Source organism: Poromitra crassiceps (assembly GCF_964638095.1).
Source record: "Poromitra crassiceps genome assembly, chromosome: 16".
Classification (NCBI taxonomy): Eukaryota; Metazoa; Chordata; class Actinopteri; order Beryciformes; family Melamphaidae; genus Poromitra; species Poromitra crassiceps.
Genome location: NC_139645.1, coordinates 38,210,973 through 38,232,377, shown reverse-complemented (window position 1 = coordinate 38,232,377; position 21,405 = coordinate 38,210,973). Strand labels below are relative to the sequence as shown.

General features: G+C 45.0%; 1 protein-coding gene across 1 annotated transcript in view; it reads left to right on the top strand.

Moving 5' to 3' along the window:
- igdcc4 (immunoglobulin superfamily, DCC subclass, member 4) overlaps window positions 1-21,405 on the top strand; it is a gene marked incomplete at its 3' end in the record, with an annotated part of 121,877 nt that overhangs the window by 80,327 nt on the left and 20,145 nt on the right. Inside the window, exons 5-13 of the mRNA XM_083652759.1 lie at window positions 3,425-3,559; window positions 6,240-6,392; window positions 6,658-7,068; window positions 11,541-11,708; window positions 12,473-12,610; window positions 14,855-15,037; window positions 15,823-16,035; window positions 20,206-20,304; window positions 20,511-20,700. Of these exons, the coding sequence (XP_083508885.1) occupies window positions 3,425-3,559; window positions 6,240-6,392; window positions 6,658-7,068; window positions 11,541-11,708; window positions 12,473-12,610; window positions 14,855-15,037; window positions 15,823-16,035; window positions 20,206-20,304; window positions 20,511-20,700 (1,690 nt within the window). The remainder of the gene's footprint in view (window positions 1-3,424; window positions 3,560-6,239; window positions 6,393-6,657; window positions 7,069-11,540; window positions 11,709-12,472; window positions 12,611-14,854; window positions 15,038-15,822; window positions 16,036-20,205; window positions 20,305-20,510; window positions 20,701-21,405) is intronic.

The window sequence follows — 21,405 nt, the reverse complement described above, 5'->3', positions numbered from 1 at the left end:
CTCACTGACGTCATTGAATGTAGGTTTGTTTCCCTGCTCCCATTCATGGTTTTTTCTACCGGCTACGTGTTCGGGTGATTTTCACCCGACGTTAGTGATAGAGGGTAAAATATCTTCGGGTTAGTTACAATGGTATTGTGGTGACTTTTTTTTTTTTTTCACCACACAAGTCCCATGAATGGGTGGACCGAAGGAGAAGTTGGGAGCTCCTGTTTTTTGGGGTTTATTTTTATTTTATAACGATTACCTCATTTTTCCCGAATTTGACATATTTTTTATAGTGTCCCCCATAATAAACTTTTTTGTGTTTTTTGTGATATTTCACATTTAAAAACAAAAGAAGAGTACCTCAATTTGCCATGTATTGTTGTACTTTAAGATATTTTGATGAGAAGTATGTTTTATGGGGTATATTGCATCGGGTGAAATACACCCGACGTTAGTGATGGTGTGACTTTAAATCACTTTAACCACTTAAAGGTTAATGTTAATGTTAATGTTAATGTTAATGTTTAATGTTTAAGGTTAACTTTAAATCACGTTAGTGTTCTAGGGTTAAAGGGAACAACACACACAAATAGGGATATACACGCAAATGCTGCATCAGGTATCACATCAAGTCAAGTCAAGTCAAGTCAAATTTTATTTATATAGCACCTTTCATACACAAAGGCAATTCAAGGTGCTTTACAAAAAAATAATCGAAAAAACAAGCAGCAAAGCAATGCACATATAAAAAACACATAAAAAACACAGCCGACAGTTTTAGTTAAAATATATACTCAAATTAACAAACATGAAACATTATTTCTGTTTTAAATAAGTTACAAGGCACTCTTCAGTATTATTATTACATGTACAGTCCATTTGTTGGAAATGTACAGGAAAAATCTTTTTAAAATTACAGGCCGAGAGAGGCAGTAGTTTAGTAGCAGTTAAAAGCAAGAGTAAACATAAAGGTCTTTAGCTTGGATTTAAAAATAGGCAGAGTAGGGGCAGATCTAATGTGTTCAGGGAGTTTGTTCCAGTTATGAGAGGCATAGTGGGAGAACGCGGCTTCACCATGTTTAGATTTGGTCCTTGGGACAATTAGTAGACCAGTGCCTGAGGATCTCAGGGATCTGGATGGTTCATAGTGTAGAAGCATTTCAGAGATGTAGTGTGGGCCTGACCCGTTGAGAGATTTGTAAACTATTAGCAGAATTTTAAAGTCTATTCTAAGATTTACTGGCAGCCAATGCAGGGATTTGAGAACTGGTGTAATGTGTTCAGCTTTCTTGGTTCTTGTTAGAACCAAGAATTATTTGCTCAATCCATAGAGCAAATAGAGTAGCGCAGGAATGAGTCATAACTCCTGCCTGAGACCAGGATGTTAGCCCTTTCTGTTGCCTCCCCCCCCCCCCCCCCCCCCACACACACACACACACACACACACACACACACATACACACACACACACACACACACACACACACACACACACACACACACACACACACACACACACACACACACACCAGTGTGTGCCCATCATATGTCACTTTAATGGACTTTATATTTTGCACTTTATCATTTGTGATTGCTTTTCTGCATTGCTTTGTCTTTCACTATTGACGTGACCTCTGCGCTGCATATTTGCACTAAGTCAAATTCCTTGTTTGTGATCTGTTTACTTACTTCATCTTGAATCTTTACATGGACTGATGTCCCCCCCCCCCCCCCCCCCCCCCCCGCCCCTCTTGACAGTGCAAAGCTAAACTAAACCAGCTAAACCAGCTGTGTTTCAATAATACAATAATAATACACCCCTTCCCCACTCTCCCCGATTGTGTGGAGTGAACTGGACACATAACCAGACCAAATCAACCGTGTATCTACTGCCAACCAGCACAAATACAAATTCCATACACAGAAAGTGCATGTGCTCTCTCTCTCTCTCTCTCTCTCACTCACACACACACACACACACACACACACACACACACACACACACACACACACACACACACACACACACACACACACACACACACACACACACAACACAACACAACACAACAGGTAATTGCCATTTGGACACTCAAGGCACATACAGAACTCAACGTATTTGAAAGTGCAATTTTCCCCCCACACCTCCAATTGATGAGGGAGGCTGATTAAAGCTTGTTTCCCCTGGGTGGTGCTGGTGCTGCCGTGGAGGAAGCCACTCAATATAATATATATATATATATATATATATATATATATATATATATATATATATATATATATATATATATATATATATATATATAATGTGGAGGCCTGGGAGGAAGTCACTCAAGGCTCTTTTATGAGCCGTTACATGAAACACATGTCACATCCAATGCCATCACTTTAATCAGAGCTCTATGAATAGAATAGCTCAACACCCGCGGCTCCACGTTGACAGATTGATGCTGAGGGCATCAAGTTCACTTCTTTAACTTAGAAAATATCAAACATCCAGTTGCCCCTCCCACCACCCACCCACACCATCGTATTCACAGAAGAGCCGGACCCTCTGAACCACCCACCCACACCATCGTATTCACAGAAGAGCCGGACCCTCTGAAGGCCCACCACCCACCCACACCATCACATTGACAGAAGAGCCGGACCCTCTGAAGGCGCACCACCCACACCATCACATTGACAGAAGAGCCGGACCCTCTGAAGGCGCACCCTGCAGTGCAGACCTTGCAAAGGCAGACTGACCCACTTAAGGCCTCATGCATAAGCAGGCAGTGCTGTATGTAATCTCAATGATTAATTTATAACATGTTTACAGAATGCTCATTAGCATTATGCGCTGCTGAGACAGCCTGCAGGCTGAGCCCGGCCTGCAGTGGCTCAAGACTCCATTGCTGCTTTGGGAAATCACACACAGTCTCCAAGAAAAGTGAATTATATCCTTATGCAGAGACGTGCCTGCGCTCTACAAGTAAGCCATTGCCTTTTCTGTCACAGAGGCAGCTACTGTCGCTCTGTTGGAGCGTCACTGGAGCAAGTGGGGGGGGTAAAATGAAGAAATGTTGACGTTCAACAGTCGTTGGTGAGGGAGGGGATAGCGTTAGCCTTTGTTCACACCAGGCGTTTAACAGAAGCAGAGCTGAAACGACGCAGAACAGAAGCTGAGTGTCGCGCTAAACCGGTCACACAAGAAGCACTTTCTCAGCGCCTCGCTCGGCGCGCCACAACTTGCATTGACTTCATGCCTGGCAGCTTCACACTTGGAAAATAGAACAGAATCCTGAACGATCGCATCAGCGTGGCTTGAGCGTGACACCCATGTGGCTGGTGTGAACGAGGGCTAATTCATCCCCTGGGCTGTACGACTGTACGTCTCGACCATTTAGGCAACCATGAACCCAGATTACAAACGAGCCTGTTTTTCTGCTTCTAGGCTCGACACAAGCCCTGAACAAAGTGGTGATCGTGGCGCCACCTCAGAATGCCACGGTGGTGCTGGGTCGTCCTGCTGTGATGGAGTGTATGGCACAAGGGCAGCCCAAACCTCTGGTCTCCTGGAGCAGGCAAGGTAAAGCTACTAAACACTCTCACTTTAAACCTCTGGTCTCCTGGTGCAGGCAAGGTAAAGCTACCAAACGCTCTCACTTTAAACCTCTGGTCTCCTGGAGCAGGCAAGGTAAAGCTACTAAACACTCTGACTTTAAACCTCTGGTCTCCTGGTGCAGGCAAGGTAAAGCTTCCAAACACTCTCACTTTAAACCTCTGGTCTCCTGGTGCAGGCAAGGTAAAGCTACCAAACACTCTGACTTTAAACCTCTGGTCTCCTGGTGCAGGCAAGGTAAAGCTACCAAACACTCTGACTTTAAACCTCTGGTCTCCTGGAGCAGGCAAGGTAAAGCTACCAAACACTCTGACTTTAAACCTCTGGTCTCCTGGTGCAGGCAAGGTAAAGCTACCAAACACTCTCACTTTAAACCTCTGGTCTCCTGGAGCAGGCAAGGTAAAGCTACCAAACACTCTCACTTTAAACCTCTGGTCTCCTGGAGCAGGCAAGGTAAAGCTACCAAACACTCTGACTTTAAACCTCTGGTCTCCTGGTGCAGGCAAGGTAAAGCTACCAAACACTCTCACTTTAAACCTCTGGTCTCCTGGAGCAGGTAAGGTAAAGCTACCAAACACTCTGACTTTAAACCTCTGGTCTCCTGGTGCAGGCAAGGTAAAGCTACCAAACACTCTCACTTTAAACCTCTGGTCTCCTGGTGCAGGCAAGGTAAAGCTACCAAACACTCTCACTTTAAACCTCTGGTCTCCTGGAGCAGGCAAGGTAAAGCTACCAAACACTCTGACTTTAAACCTCTGGTCTCCTGGAGCAGGCAAGGTAAAGCTACTAAACACTCTCACTTTAAACCTCTAGTCTCCTGGAGCAGACAAGGTAAAGCTACCAAACACTCTGACTTTAAACCTCTGGTCTCCTGGTGCAGGCAAGGTAAAGCTACCAAACACTCTCACTTTAAACCTCTGGTCTCCTGGAGCAGGCAAGGTAAAGCTACCAAACACTCTCACTTTAAACCTCTGGTCTCCTGGAGCAGGCAAGGTAAAGCTACCAAACACTCTGACTTTAAACCTCTGGTCTCCTGGAGCAGGCAAGGTAAAGCTACTAAACACTCTCACTTTAAACCTCTAGTCTCCTGGAGCAGACAAGGTAAAGCTACTAAACACTCTCACTTTAAACCTCTGGTCTCCTGGTGCAGGCAAGGTAAAGCTACCAAACACTCTGACTTTAAACCTCTGGTCTCCTGGAGCAGGCAAGGTAAACCTACCAAACACTCTGACTTTAAACCTCTGGTCTCCTGGAGCAGGCAAGGTAAAGCTACTAAACACTCTCACTTTAAACCTCTAGTCTCCTGGAGCAGACAAGGTAAAGCTACCAAACACTCTGACTTTAAACCTCTGGTCTCCTGGTGCAGGCAAGGTAAAGCTACTAAACACTCTCACTTTAAACCTCTAGTCTCCTGGAGCAGGCAAGGTAAAGCTACCAAACACTCTCACTTTAAACCTCTGGTCTCCTGGAGCAGGCAAGGTAAAGCTACTAAACACTCTCACTTTAAACCTCTGGTCTCCTGGTGCAGGCAAGGTAAAGCTACCAAACGCTCTCACTTTAAACCTCTGGTCTCCTGGTGCAGGCAAGGTAAAGCTACCAAACACTCTGACTTTAAACCTCTGGTCTCCTGGAGCATCGTATTCACAGGCAAGGTACAGCTACCAAACGCTCTAGTTCTCACACTGCCTATTTATCTCACTCCCTGTATTTGTCACTCTCTTTCAATACCTCTGCGTCTCTCCCTCATCCTCTATGTCTCACACACAAAGACAGAACATCAACTCTGCACTATCAGATTAGCATACTGTACATGGGAGCATTACTATGGCCTTTCTCTCACTGACCTTGGAGATAATAGTCTGTCTCTTCTCAGCTCTTCCTCCATTCTCCTTTAGTGTTGTGAACCACGCTTTACATGAGATAAGCTTTGATTGCTGGAACATCGAGTGCTTCTGTGCTATTTTGTCAAGTCGATTCTTTTGCACCCTCTGTGCTTTGACACACACACTTGTAAACAACGCCCCCTAGTGAGAATGATGGCATGTGAAACTGTTACCTTCTCCTGCTGTCACATTTGGCAATGTATCCCCAGTTGACTTAGAGCAGAGGTTCTCAAATGTTTTTCAGCCAAGGACCCCTTACAAGATAGACAATACCCCCTCATTCTGATTTGTGATTTTGGGCTAAGCTTAATTGTTTCCACAGTAACGTGCTTGACTTTTAAATTGATAGGTTTGTTAGATTAGAATGTAATCCATGAACCATTTTAGATTTAAAGCATACAACATTTGCATTGAACTATGAAGCTTTTGCAAAAAAAAGGTTTTTATTTTTATTTTCCTGAAAACTTTTGGCGGAGCCCCTTGCAAAGTGCCACGGACCCCCATTTGAGAACCACTGACTTAGAGAGTCGAGAAGCAACGTGCCAATACAGAAACATCCCTCAATCCAGACTGGGATGTCACAGAGCCACCTGCTGGTCAGACTGTGGGATCACACAGCCGCTGACACACTGCTGCCTCTGTCCTTTGTGCTGTTTCTCGGGCAACTGAAAGCCTGAGAAAATGATGTCCAATTTTCATCTCACTTTCATCACTCTCATACCTGATCTCTGCGACGGTCCTTTGTTCCTTTCCACTCTGATCAGACGGAAAGCCCATCTCCACTGATGTGGTCGTCCTGGAAACGAACCTGGTGATCCGGGACACCAGGCGTCGCCATGCCGGCGTTTATGTCTGCCGGGCCAACAAACCCAAGACCAGAGAGTTTGTCATCGCTGCTGCTGAGCTGCACGTGCCTGGTAAGACTCATATTGATGAGGCATCTCTGAGACTAGTTTGCTCATAAGTCACAGAGCAAGTTTATCTTCACGTTCCCATAGTCAACTCAAAGAGTTTTAAAATGAGGAAGTTATGGAAAATATGCAAACTTCTTTGGAAATGTCAGACATTCATTCATATTCTGCTTTTTAACTCCCAGGTTGTTTAGTCATGTTTGCTGTATGTAGTGTCGGTATAACCAGTGTCCCTTATAAGCAAGAGCTTTCTTCTTCCTCCTCCCACCAGCCCCTCCAGTGATTCTCCAGCCCCCAGATGCGGTGTCCCTCTCTCGGGGAAATACGGCCAGGTTTGTGTGCAACAGCTCTGGGGAGCCTCCGCCGACGATGCACTGGCTGAAGAACGGCCAGCCCATCAAGTCTTACAGGCGGGTGAAGACCCAGAGTCCCGGGGTCCTGCTCATCAACCAACTGGCACTGGAGGACGCGGGCTACTACCAGTGCATCGCGGACAACAGCCTGGGCACGGCGTGCGCCACCGCCAAGCTGACGGTGATCGTGAGGGAGGGTCTTCCCAGCGCTCCTCGCCACCTGTCCGCCACGCCTTACTCCAGCACCACCGCCCTGCTCTCCTGGGAGAAACCCGAGCACAACGCCGACCAGATCATCGGCTACTCCGTGCACTGCCAACGTGCCGCAGGTGCGACCGAGTGTGTGTGCCTTTATGCCTGCATGCGTTGGGAGAAAACCTCGTAACTCTGATTACTGATTACTGATTAGCTGTTTTCAGGCAAAAAGAAAAACTGTTATAAAGTTGTACTATTTTTTAGGATGAGAACGTAACGGTCCAAATATGTGACGTCATCAGTTTATCAGAATAACGCCTATTTGGACATTTTTAATGAGCAGCGAGAAGCGCTGGCTGTGACCGGTCAGACTAAAGATAGCTAGTAGGCTAAATCTGTCAACCCCTAGCGTTAGTACTGTACTGGCAGTGAGAAAACACTGTCGACCTGCTTTTGTAACTAACGTTAAATGCTGAGCGGGTACAGCCATCGGCTCCTCGCAGCAGTAACGCTATGAGCATGTAACTGAAGTTGGCCGCAGTGTAGCTGCTAAGTCCAGGTCCTTATGTATTTTCGTTCAAAATTTTTGGAGAGTTTGTAAACTATACATTTTTGGAAAGCTTAGAGTGTGACGAAACCCAAAACCAATGTTGCCATTTTTTTCAAAGTCACTATGGTGGCCATCTTGGCCTTTCAAAATGGCGACCACCAAAATTAAACACCTGCACTGGAAATCCCTATATGACCCAGCAATGTAGTTTCCTATGAGCTTTTATGAATGGAATGTCATCTATAGGCCTAGTGGATGAAATTGAACTTGGTTGCTAAGAGTTGCATGTTGATAAATTTGAGTAATTCGCATAATGAGCCAATTAATTGCCGAAAACTGGAAAATGGCTATAACTTTGCTTCCAGTTAACTTAGAGAGATGATCTAAGGGTCTAACTCCATGTTTGTTATGTGCAGGAATTCATCTATTACCATAGTGCAGTCATGCAACCTTTCCTAATTAGCATAATTAGTATAAATTTGGTTAAAAAAAGGTAACAATCAGGAAATCTTCTGTTTTGGGCAACTTAGAACGATTATCTTAGAGTCTAAGTCTATGTTTTGATGTCTAGAAATTAATCTCTTGCCATAACTAAATCATGCAACCTTTGTTCATTAGCATAATTAGCATACATTATATGATTAGGCTGAAATGGACATCTATATTTTGGCTTTAGTCAATTCCATTTTGGATTTTAAAAACGACAAATGTTCAAAACACTTTAAGGAAAAAGGGAAGGAAAATCAATTGGATATAATATAAAGTAAATATATTTATAATTTGAATTCAAGCATCCATAACAAATGGATTGTAACAAAGATCTCTGTACGTCAAGGTATATTGAAATTCATCATTTGCAATTATAACTAACTTCTGTTAGTTAAAAACCCATCTAATTCAAGATCTTCAGCATCACTGCCATCTGAATCCCGGTTTTCAGATCTTGAGTCCTCATCGTTCTCACATTGTGTACTGCAAAGGCAAAGGTCAGTGCATTGTAAGTTTCTCTTCCTACAGGAGCATCTTTGTGTTGAACAATCTCCTTTGCAGCGGCATCTCACCATTTCAATGTTGGACTCAGGAGCTGGTAGTACATCAGTGGTAGTGGGTCTTAACTGGCCTTTATCAGCCGTTTTTGAGAGGATTTAAAGGTACTTGCTGCTCAACGCTTGCCTGTCCCCAAACATGAGCTTGCACATGTACCCTATCAATGTGCTTTTTCAAGGCACCCTCTGTAGGTGGTAGCCTTTAACGCTCTGCCATATACTTGCAGAACATGTGTCAATGCAGCTCTGGAATGTTTCTTAATGTTTCTTCCTTTTGGGCAGTAGGCAGCACACACAAACCTAGCCAAGCATTTCTGTTGTTCCTCCGTTACTCTGGAGTCATCTGAAAGCTTCCGTACTTTAGCACGCATAGTGCACAGACTTGAATGCTCTTACCTTTTATTCCATAAAAGTTAACCTTTCGAACCACCCAGGTGACGTGACGGTGACGTGGAACACCGCAGCCGCTCCTGAAGGCATCACCTGGCCGAACCCTGTCTGTGATTGGATGCGACCGTCAGCCATTTTGTAGCGGCCCGCCAGACAGGGAACCCCACTCCAAGCATTCAACATTGAGCCAAGTATATACCCGGACAGTAAGGCTGGATAGTGAGAGCTCTCGCTTTCACTGGCCTCAACTATCCAATGCGACAAGCGCTCCTTGGACAGAGGCTTACCTAAAGCCTGAGCTCTATGGCATACCAAGAGCTGGTTAGAAGTGCGCAATGTGCGCGTCATATTCACATAGGCTAGAAGCGCCCGTACGGGGCAAAGCGCCTGGAGTCTCCTCTCCTCCATTGGATCAGAGTAAGGAGGGTTAAACGCTACCAGATCTATGGTCATACACCTGAACCCGGCCCTAATGTTCTTGGGCTGGTAAGTGGGGTTGGGGCGAAGCGTGACCCTGCGCTCATCATCAGAGAACACCATGCATGACTGTTGCACCGACAGGGCAATCAAGTCACCAACTCTTGCCGGAAGACAAAGCTAGCAGCAATGCCGTCTTCAGCGAAAGGTGTTTCAGACTGATTGTGTCAATCGGTTCGAAGGGAGGTCCCGAGAGACCCTCGAACACCGTAACCAAGTCCCACTTAGGGAAGACGCTCCTCGTATGGGGCCGAAGCTTGCGGACGCCCTTCATAAAGCGATAAACCAAAGACAGGCTTCCCACTGTCTTGCCCTCAGTCTCCATGTGGCAGGCAGAGATTGCGGCCAAGTATACTTTGAGGGACTGTGGCGACTGGCCCGCTTCGTACAGGCCTTGGAGGAAGCAGAGAATGCACTGTATGCCATAATACACTGGATCCAGGTCCTTTTCCGCACACCAGCGCGCGAAGGACTGCCACTTGTGAGTATACTGTGCACGAGTGGAGCTAGCTCTAGCGCTCTGTATGGTCTGTACCATGTTCATCGGTAGGCCCTGGGCTAACAACCGTTCCCCTTCAGGAACCAAGCTGCCAACTTCCACTTGTGTGGGGAAGGGTGCAGAATCTCCCCGCCCGCCTGCGACAGTAGGTCCACTCGACGTGGCAACAGCCACGGAGCCTCCTGCGCCAGAGCAATCAGGTCCGCGAACCAGATCTGCGACGGCCAATGTGGGGCTACCAGAATGAGCTGCAGGCCCTGCTGCCTCACCCTGGCTAGCACCTGTGGGATCAGGGGGATTGGGGGGAACGCGTAGAGGGCCTCCCCCGGCCAGACGTGCGGCAGTGGCCCAACGGTGGGTCGTCCCCGAGGACAGAGAACCACTGGGGGCAATGGTGTGCGAGCCGCGATGCGAAGAGATCGACGCCGGCTCGACCGAACTTGGCCCAAATTTGTTCCACCACCTGTGGGTGGAGAACCCATTCCGAGTTGTGCAGGTTGCCCCGCGACAACAAGTCTGCGCCCAGGTTGAGGTTGAATGTGGGCCGCTGACAGGGATAGCAGGTGAACACGAGCCCACTCGTGGATGTCCGTTGCTAGTTCGTTCAAGGCCTGCGACCGGACACCGCCCTGGCGATTGATATACGCCACCGTGGCAGTCTTGTCCAAGCGTATCAGTATATGGTGACCCAATATCAAAGAAAGATCATCATTCTAAGATGACTAAAAGTGAAAGATCTAGCCATTTCCTAATTGTGACCTAATTTTTACATACCTTATGCAAATTAGGAAATGTTGCATGTCTGCACTATGATAATAGATGCATTTCTGGACATGACAAACATGGACTTGGACTCTTAGATCGCCTTTCTAGGTTAACTTGAAGCAAAATTTTAGCGATTTGGCGATTAATTAGCTCATTATGCTAATTACTCAAATTGCTCAAGATGCAACTTTTAGAAACCACTTTTAATTTCATCCACTAGGCCTATAGATGACATTTCAGTCATAAAAGATTATAGGAAATAACATTGCTGGGCCATATAGGGGTTTCCAGTGCAGGCGTTTAATTTCGGTGGTCGCCATTTTGAAAGGCCAAGATGGCGACCATAGAGACTTTGAAAAAAATGGCAACATTGGTTTTGGGTTTCGTCACACTCTAAGCTTTCCAAAAATGTATAGTTTACAAACTCTCCAAAATTTTTGAGCGAAGGTTGAAATCAGAACATTGGGAACCTGACTATGCTGAATGTTGCCAAACTTCATTCATAGTTTACAGTTTATCGATGTTTACCGGCCGGCTAACGCTGAACCGGAAGAACAAATACAATTGCGTCTAACGCGGAAGGGAGAAAAAGTGGGCGTGGCGAATAAGGTGAATAGGTTGAGATCATTCTACAACCCTTGGGGTCATGGAACACTTTCAACTACAAAATGAGTGGTCAACAAGCTAAAACCAAGGCTGTTTTCATTTTGGAGATACAGGGTCTTCATCCAACAACAGTGATAATGACAACCAATATGTGGCTGTGATTAGTACCATGTGGTGGGGATGGTGCTACATACAGTGCATGTAAACATAGTGTTGGACACACTGTTGTAGAAAAGCTTCTAAGATGTGATTGTGTCTTCTCGTCCATCGCAGGCTCAGCTAACGAGGAGTTTTGCGATTTTGCGATGAACAACGACACCACCGAGTATCACGTGAAAGAGCTCCTCCCCCACACAGCCTACACCTTCTTTGTGGTGGCCTACTCCCCCATGGGTGCCAGTCGGCCGTCCCTGCCTGTCACTGTGGAGATGCTGGAGGATGGTGAGTAATCAGACATAGTGCACAGAGGCAAAGTAAGGTCAACCTCCAATGTTTCACTGAGTCACAGTGTAAACCAACCGGATTGTTAGCCTGCCAACATTGTAACTCTTCAGGCTTTTGAATGAATCACCAGTAGTTTATGCAGCCATTTAAAATGCACTTAAATTTACTTTGTAGCTAAACTATTAGCTATTATGTAGCTATTTGTATTCACAGTATATCCTCCTGATACACCTTAATCCACTGAAGCATTATTTTGACCGTACCTTCAGTGATTATATTACATTGCATTACATTATGTCATTTAGTAGACGCTTTTATCCAAAGCGACTTACAATAACACATTTTTGTCAGCAATAGAGAAATCAACTATGCAACACAGTCTATGACGGCTACAACTTCTGAAGGAATAGTGGTAGTTTTTTTTTTCTTTTCTTTTCTTTTATTATATAGTGTGTTGTTGTTGCTTATCTATCAAGTGTGATTATTTACCACTGATATCAACCTGTGTAACAGATCACTGAGAGCCTCTTTGTCTTCTGTTATAGTTAGGTTTCGTGCACACCTCCATGGCTTTGAAACTTTTCATAACTTGAGTTTTGTAATACATATATAGATATAGATAGATATATAGATATAGATATCGTTTTGTAATACATATATAGAGTGGTTTTTACAAGTTTCAAGCGACTGTACACAGCAATAAGATATGGAAAATGTGCAGTATCAGCTTGTTCATAATGTGCTCCTCTGCCCTCCTCCAGTGCCCAGTGCACCTCCTCAGCTGTCTATAGCCAGCACCTCCCCCACAGACATCAGGCTGATGTGGCACCCACTGTCCTCCCAGCACAGCCGGGGAGCCGTTACCCGTTACCGCATCGAGTACACCACTCTGGATCAGGGTGAGCAGCCCAACTCTGAGCCCATTACATTATACAGGTAGAAGGTACCTGCTACGCTGTGGAAGCACACTCTCATATTATATTGCTACAAACAAGAATATCATTCAGGAGGCGAGCCTGACTACAAAATGCTAGAGTTTCTGCAAGCCAGATTTGCTGCCAGATGTTGGAAACTATTTCAGTTATTCATCAGAAAAGAAAAGTTGATAGTCTACTTCATTTTATTTTATTTCCTATGTCATTATTTATTATTCCTCATTTATTTACTTTTTTTTCTGAAAACAGCTCATAATTGCTAAAGAGTGTTGTAGAAACTAGGCAGCGCTTGATGCCTAGGCTCGGCCGCTACGTGGCCTCGCCCGCAGCTCGGCCGCTACGTGGCCTCGCCCGCAGCTCGGCTGCTGCGTGGCCTCGACCTGCCCTTTTGGCACACGCGGGCAGTGTGTGGGTGTTGTGGACTAAATGTTATTGCATCAGTAGTTGTGTTTCCATTACCCTCAGAAATGCGCAAAATCTAAATATCGCAATAGAAATTGGGTAATGGAAACACGTGAATTTCGAAAAACCTCCCAAATATCGCAAAAAGTTTTTTCGCTCTCATGAGGTGGTTTTTCAGACGTGTCGATATAGCAGTTTATCGCAAAAGTGTAATGGAAACACATTTTTCGCATTTGCACGTCATGTGACCCATATTATCCCTTGGAAAAGGAGCGGAAAATAAGTTTGGTAAGTAAGGTTCGATAGCCGTGTCAAAACCTCCGCAGCAAGTGGAAAACTTTGAAGCAACGCTACCTAGCAGAAAGACGAGTGTTGTGCAAAAGCGTAGCCGGGCAAATTAGATAATGTTTAATGGCAGAAATCGGTCCATGGTGACAGCAGGCTGCCTGTGTGCGCGCATTTGGCACAGCGGCGAGATGAGAGGATGAAAAGCACACACTGGTGCGGTGGTGCTGTCTGAAGTGAATACAGTGACTGTGAGTAGGCTAATACATTGCACACGTTTCAGGTGCAATTATAGAACCAAATCAGCCTTTTCCCCCCTCCATCTCTAAATCGGACCAGTTGTAGGCTATTAGGCTACCTTTTTTCCTCTGCCTGTCGCGCTGACTGCATTCACGCAGCCAGCAACATTTTGCGACTCATTTTCTTTTGAATTGATAATCAGGCTCGTTTATATGCATTGTAACTTCATGTTGGGATTTCCATTGACCATTGGTTGGATTTGAGCATGCAGGGGACGGGATATGGGGCAGATCCCCGTGCGTAATCACTGTGGCAGCTGCTGCAACGGGGAATCACTCAAACGCAACTTCAATGGAAACGCCTACAAGTCGCAATTGTACATTGTCGAAGTTGTAGAAATATCGCAATTCTTTTGCGAAAAACTGTAATGGAAACACAGCTAGTGATGTCACAATGCCTACTTTTGTGTGTGTTTGCCCCATTATGATATCACTGACGACATCATCAGTGTGTGTGTGTGCCCCCCTATGACATTACTGACCAGTCTTGTCACTATGCCTCCTTGTGTGTGTGTGTGTGTGTGTGTGTGTGTGTGTGTGTGTGTGTGTGTGTGTGTGTGTGTGTGTGTGTGTGTGTGTGTGTGTGTGTGTGTGTGCGTGTGTGTGCGCGCGTGTGTGTGTGCGCCCTTATGACACAATTTTTGACATCATCACTGATGACATCATCACTAATGACATCACATCATTAGCTAATTAGCCTAATTACCCCGTCAGGTCACCCTGCTGTGGCTGTGTAGCTATGGCCGAACACAGAACTTGAAACAGACAACCAAACAAAATCCACATACCCAATTATATATATATAGATAAGATTAGATATTTTTATATAGATGTTTGATAGGGCTATGCAAACATGAACTCATGATATAAAATGTCAATCGTGTGTGTGTGTGTGTGTGTGTGTGTGTGTGTGCATGTGCGTGCGTGCGTGCGTGCGTGCGTGTGTGTGTGTGTGTGTGCCATGCGTGTGCGTGTGTGTGTGTGTGTGTGCATGTGCGTGCATGCGTGCGTGCGTGCGTGTGTGTGTGTGTGTGTGTGTGTGTGTGTGTGTGTGTGTGTGTGTGTGTGTGTGTGCGTGTGCGTGCGTGCGTGCGTGCGTGCATGCGCGTGTGTGTGTGTGTGTGTGTGTGTGCGTGCGCGCGTGCGTGCGTGCGTGTGTGTGTGTGTGTGTGTGTGTGTGCCATGCGTGCCATGCGTGCCATGCGTGCGCGTGTTCCAACAGGGGACAAGGTGTTCTCAGTGGAGGTGGGGGGTAACGAGACTCAGTTCACCCTGAGAGAGCTGCAGCCCAACCAGGCCTACCGGCTGAGGATGGCGGCCGGCACGGGGGCCGGCTTTGGGGTTCCATCAGAGTGGGCACAGCACCACACACTAGCCCACTACAACCACAGCAACCACAGCATGGGTAAGAACCCAGCACCACACACTAGCCCACTACAACCACAGCAACCACAGCATGGGTAAGAACCCAGCACCACACACCAGAGATGGGGACTTGGACTTGAGACTTGACTTGGACTTGCAAAAAATAACTTGTGAGCATCTCTGCCACACACTAGCCCACTGCAACCCCAGCATGGGTAAGAAACACACACACACACCCACACACACACACACACACACACACACACACACACACACACACACACACACACACACACACACACACACACACACACACACACACACACACACACACACACACACCCATGGAATATTACAGAGGAATGTCCTATGGTCTGTCACCTTGCATAGAAATCAGATGTGTTTACATTCTGTGTTCAATATGGTGAATACAATGAGGCTTCAGGCACAAAGCCAGGCAGCTTAAGCACTGAGCTTTGGAGCAGAGTTTGACCCGACTCTCTGACCCATTCACACTGTCGGCTGTCCCACATATCCCCCTTGAATCAGTGTTTCCAGGGATTCCTGGAATGCTGCGTTCAGATCATACCATACGAGCCCTGATTTTCCACTCGGCGACAAAAGCCCACAGATCAGAGGCAAATCGTTGTTGGCTCGACGCTCGATTGGTGTGGACTGTTCAAAGACGTGAACCAGAGCTCGCAGAGAGCTCACCAGTGCGTCACAGGCGGCCGACAGACCGGGAAGCCATCAATTATCAATTGATGATTTTCCTCTTCCGATCTCTCTCAGTGATCTTCCTCTTCCTCTTCCGATCTCTCTCAGTGATCTTCGCCCCCACTGAGCTGAAAGTCAGAGCCAGAGTCAACACCCTCAACGTGACGTGGCAGCCCTCGCCCAATCACACGCAGATCTCTGGCTATAAGCTGTCCTGCAGAGAGGTGGAGGCTGAGGAGCCAGCCAATGGGCAGAGGACGACACAGACCCACCCCATCAAACTCCGTAAGAAGGCCCGGCATCATCTCTTCACTGGGCTGGGTACGTTGTAGCTAATCTCACATGTCACATTTTAATATTGCCATATTCAAATATATACAAATTCTACATGTAAAATTCTGATTCAAATCTGGGTTGAGTTGTAGGCAGAAAGGTTTATTTGACCACGGCGTCTGTTAGCAGAGCCGTGTCATAAGGAGGCATTTTCAGGTGAGTCAGTCAGGAAGGGAACACGAGGTGTTGCTACCTGCTGCAGCATGGATCCAAAGCTATCTCACAAATAGGAAATATACTGTACTTGTTAATGGTAGTTATTCTGAGGTAAGTGCATTAAGTTGTGGGGTGCCTCAAGGGAGTTGCTTAGGACCTTTTGTTTTCAATTTTTACAAATGATTTACCTTTGATTTTGAATTGTGCCACCATTGCAATGTATGCAGATGATTCAACAATATATACATCATCACACACACCGGGATAAATTGGGAGGATCCTAAATGAGGAATTAAAGCTAATAGAGCATTGGGTAACAGAAAATAGACTGGTTCTTAACACTGAAAAGACAAAATGTATGGTGGTTGGTTCAAAACATTCATTAAAAGTTATGCCAACCCTACACTTGACTTTAGGGGATAAAGTTATAGAACAAGTCACTGATGTAAAGTTGTTAGGGATCACTATTGACAGTAAACTATCTTGGAACAGTCAGATTGACCAATTAGTAGTAAAAATGGGAAGAGGTATGGCTGCAATAAAACACTGTCGAAAATTCATGCCTAGCCATTTAATAAAACAATCAATGCAAGCGTTGGTGTTATCACAGCTAGATTATTGTTCGGTTATTGGGTCAAATACAACAGAAAATAATTTAAACAGGTTACAGAACAGAGCAGCACGTATCGTTCTGCACTGCCCATATAGAACGAGTGTAAGTATAATTAATAATAATTTAGCTTGGTTAAGTGTAAAGAGCAGGTTGCATTATTCTCTGGTGTGCTATGTGAAAAATATAATACATAACCAAAACCCCAAAAATACTTTATAGTAAATTGTCATTTTTTGCAGATAGTCATAATTATTCTACTCGCCAGTCGTGAGAAGGTCGTTTTTTTGTTGCCTCCATGCAGAACTAGTCTATTTCAGAGAACAGTTTATTACAGAGCAATGGTGGCATGGAATTCATTACCACATTTCTTTTATTTCACAAAGTAATAAAACATGCTTTAACAAAAAACTTAAATTATATCTGTTTACACAAGAACTGTAAAATATAACATGACCTTTGTTTTTGCTATTCATTGTGGCAAAGGAATTTATTTTCTCACCTATTCAATTAATTACATATTCAATTATTATATAGAGCAATTGTATGTATTAGATAAGTTTTGAGCTAGTGTTTGTGGTTATGTGTTTTGTTGGTTTTTGCCTTGTGTGTCTAAAGGGGCGTTCACACCGACCTATTAAAGTTTGTTGCTGGCGTCGAGTTTACATACAAAGTCAATGCAAACGAGCGATTGAGCGTATATTCGCCTGGGAGAATAATCGCTGGGCGTCCAAGCGGCAGAGACAGAGCGACAGAGCGAAAATACGCTCGTCGCTCAAGATGAAATATTCCAACTCGAGCGAAAATACGCTGGCATCAGTCGCTCGCTGTTCAATGCTGATTGGCTGCCGTGTGAGAGCGAGTCAAGGATCACTCTGGCTTGGAACAAACCGCTGGTTTATTGTGTGGCAACAAACCACATTGACAGGCTGACAGCTGACATGAAGTGAAGTCTGTACTACCGGTATGCAGCTCGCATTAGGAGCACGCTAATAGGCTTAGCTTGTAAACAATGACGGTGGCTCGTAGTGGACAAACAGCATGACATTGCGTAACGTTATATCCCCCACATGTCCGTCATTTCGTGTGCCTGTTGATGAGCGATTTAAACAGAGCGATTCCAAAGGGTTGACTTGAGCGACAGAGCGAAAAATAAATATCTCGGTGTGAACGCTCCTTAAGTGGTTGTTGTAGCATGTATGAGTATGAATGATACAGATATGTATATTTGTAAATAATGTGTGTATGTGAATATAATGTATTTTCATAATTGAAGTATTGTAAAATATTAATGTGGACCCCAGGAAGAGTAGCTACTGTTTCTTTACAGTAGCTAATGGGGATCTAAATAAACAAACAAACAAACCTTTTTTGTGCCAAGGACCGGTAGATACATGGAGAAAAAAAAGTTGCGGACCGGTTGTCAATTTTGATGGTTTTAGTTACATATATATTTACTCACCAGGTGGTGACAAAGGGTAAATAACAGTCTTTTCATCTGTCAATAAAGACACTTTCACAATTATGCACAGTGATTTGATTTCAGCCTATATAATTTCTAAAAGTAGATATTAATGATCAAACGTTTCCATTTATGTAGCCTACAGTATTTATGGTTTTGTTTAAACTACAAGTAATACCCATCAACTTGAAACTATGTTTCAACTACCACACAGCCTATAATATTATAGCCTATGTTCATACTGAAGCTTCGCTTCCGTTCAACGGTTCACCAGTGGCCTGGGCAGACAGAGCTACAGTGTGTGACTGTGCATTCAAAAGCTGCTGGTCTCACACATTGTCAGCGTTGAGAGGCAGCTGTCATTGAATAGATGGCTGTTATCATGTGAACACAATTAATAAGTCATGGTCTCATGGAAACACACGCTGGCTCTCAGTTGAAAGCATTTGAATGTCGGCTGGAGCAATGTGAGAGTGGCCATTTGTGCTTTTCAGGATGTGTGCAGAGAGAGCAGACATGAACTGACTGCATTTAGGTTCAAACTAAGAGTAGAGCCTAATGTCAGTACTTAACAGAGTGAAAGAGAGAGGGTGATGATGAGAGCCACTGCTGCTCACATGCTGTACGAGGTTGAGCTTGTTCAGATGGCTCGCAAAGCCATTGATACAGTACAGTACTGTATGTCTACTGAGTAGGGTGGTCAAAAGTGTTGATAGTATCGAAAAGTATTAATACTGAAAATGTGAATCGGACACAATACTCATTTGCAACAGTTTTACAATCAATCAGATACAATCAGTGCTTTCTTTTAATGAAAATCGGTGGGTATCTGTTGCTTCAACAAGCTACATGTAAACGTGTTCTGATGGCTAGAGCAGGGGGAATCTGCTGGCTAAGTTCAAAGTTTTATCAGGCCTAGATTATGGAGAAGTGTGCATCTGTCCGTCCATCTGTCTAACTTTATTTTTATGGCTCTTGATGTGTCGTCATCCCCCCCTTCCCGTGGTATCGAAAATGGTATCGAGTATCAATATTTTCCTAGGTATCGGTATTGAAGTAGAAATGATAGTATCGTGACATCCCTACTACTGAGTAGACATACCGCTGAGTAGACATAGTAGTAGGTACAGTGTAAAAGCTTAATTTATACTTATTAGAAAGTGTCACTCAGCACATGGTCGCAGACGAAAAAGAAAGTGTCGCTCATGTTCATGGTGTTGCATTTATACTTCAGTGAACGTTCGCCTCGGTTCAACGGACACGTGACACTCGAACACTATATAAGTGCAGACAGCCAAGAGAAGAGAGGGAACGCACAGTGAAACCACCTCGGAGGCAAGATGTAACGTACTTGGCTGCAGCCGCATTATAACGACAGACAACCACACAACTCACATCCTCTCTCTCTGGGAAATTGGTCACAATGTTCTTTGTGATTTTCACGAAGTCATACATCAAGGACAGGCTGATAAAAATAGCGGGGACACGTTCATTCATTCATTTCAATCGAGCGAAAACCAAAACAAGGAAGTCAACTGCGCCAATCAGACTTGCGCGACACTATATGACGTAGTCAGGGACACTATATGACGTAGTCAGCGACACTAGACATTTCACCAGGTAGCAGACACTGCTCGTCGACACTTGAAAGTGTCGACTCAAGTCCTCATTTCTGACGGCGACTGTTTCAAAAGTGTCGCCAGGCCAAGCATAAATTGGGCTTAAGGCTACCAAGATCACTATTTATTTTGATATATCTACAGTATAAATGATTTGTCTATCTCTGTCTTTCCCCCTGTGTGCGTGCGTGTGTGTGTGTGTGTGTGTGTGTGTGTGTGTGTGTGTGTGTGTGTGTGTGTGTGTGTGTGTGTGTGTGTGTGTGTGTGTGTGTGTGTGTGTGTGTGTGTGTGTGCGCGTGCGTGTGTGTCAGTGCTTGACCGGCAGTACGAGGTGAGGGTCTGGGCTTTCAGCAAGCAAACAGACGGAGCAGCTGCCCTCTGGAAGGGAAGGACAGAAAGGGGCCATGGACGTAAGATTTATTTGACCATGTTTCTATGTGCCCGTACCTATGCCTGGTGTGTGCGTGTGTGTGTGCGTGCGTGTGTGTGTGTGTGCGTGCGTGCGTGCGTGCGTGTTTTTGTATCCTAACATAATGAACCGTAGCTCAGTTACAATTGAATTTCCCTGGGATGAAAAGCAAAGTGAATGAAATCATGTGCACATAATGTGTTAAAGCACCGCTGCTGCCCATGGGGAGCCCCCCGCCGCTGCCCCCCAGCATCGTCCAGGCCACGGCCAACAGCTCCACTTCCATCTGGCTGCGCTGGGAGAAGCCGCGCTTCAGCAACGTACGCATCATTAACTACAAAGTACGCTGCAGCCCGGCGGGCATCACCAATGCCTCCCTGGTCTCCTACCACACCAGGTCAGAACTCAGGCCCAACTCATGAAACTTCACCATCTCATGCATAATGGTATCAATAGCACTGCCCCTACGCTGCTCTCAGAATTTACAGAACAATTTGTTCTGTAAATGTGTGGCACTTAATTGACTGTTTGGCAGTTAGCACCAGCTCTCACAATCGAGATTCAAATGAAAATTGAAATGTCCAAATATTCATTTCAAGTGCACCTCTTGTTATTTGAAGGCCAGTGTGTGTTTAGATCAGCATGTCTTCAAACTGTGTGATATAAAACATAGGCCACGGTCCTGGGACAAAAGAAGAAAATCACTGTTGTGGAGGCGTTCTGGTCCTCTGGTATCTCCAGTGTTTTCATCATTTGCACAAATAAACAAAACGACATTAGAAGAATAATTTTATTTGCACAAGTACAAGTTTGTCTTGGTGACGTTGTCTTAGAGACGTACTGTAAAAATAAACAACGTTGCACACAGTACACGTGGCACAGGGACAACATATGTCGTCACATTTAGAGAACAATGCTGGACAAGCAATAGACAGTGGACTTTATATGTCCCTTTACATAGGGTCAATACAAAAAAGGTCACTACACCAACGTTAGCAAGTTCTGAGTTTTATGTAGCATGGGTAAAGTGTCATACTGACTGACTGTCATTACAAACAGTACAGTACAGTGCAGTCACCCCTACTACACGGTGTGTAGTGGA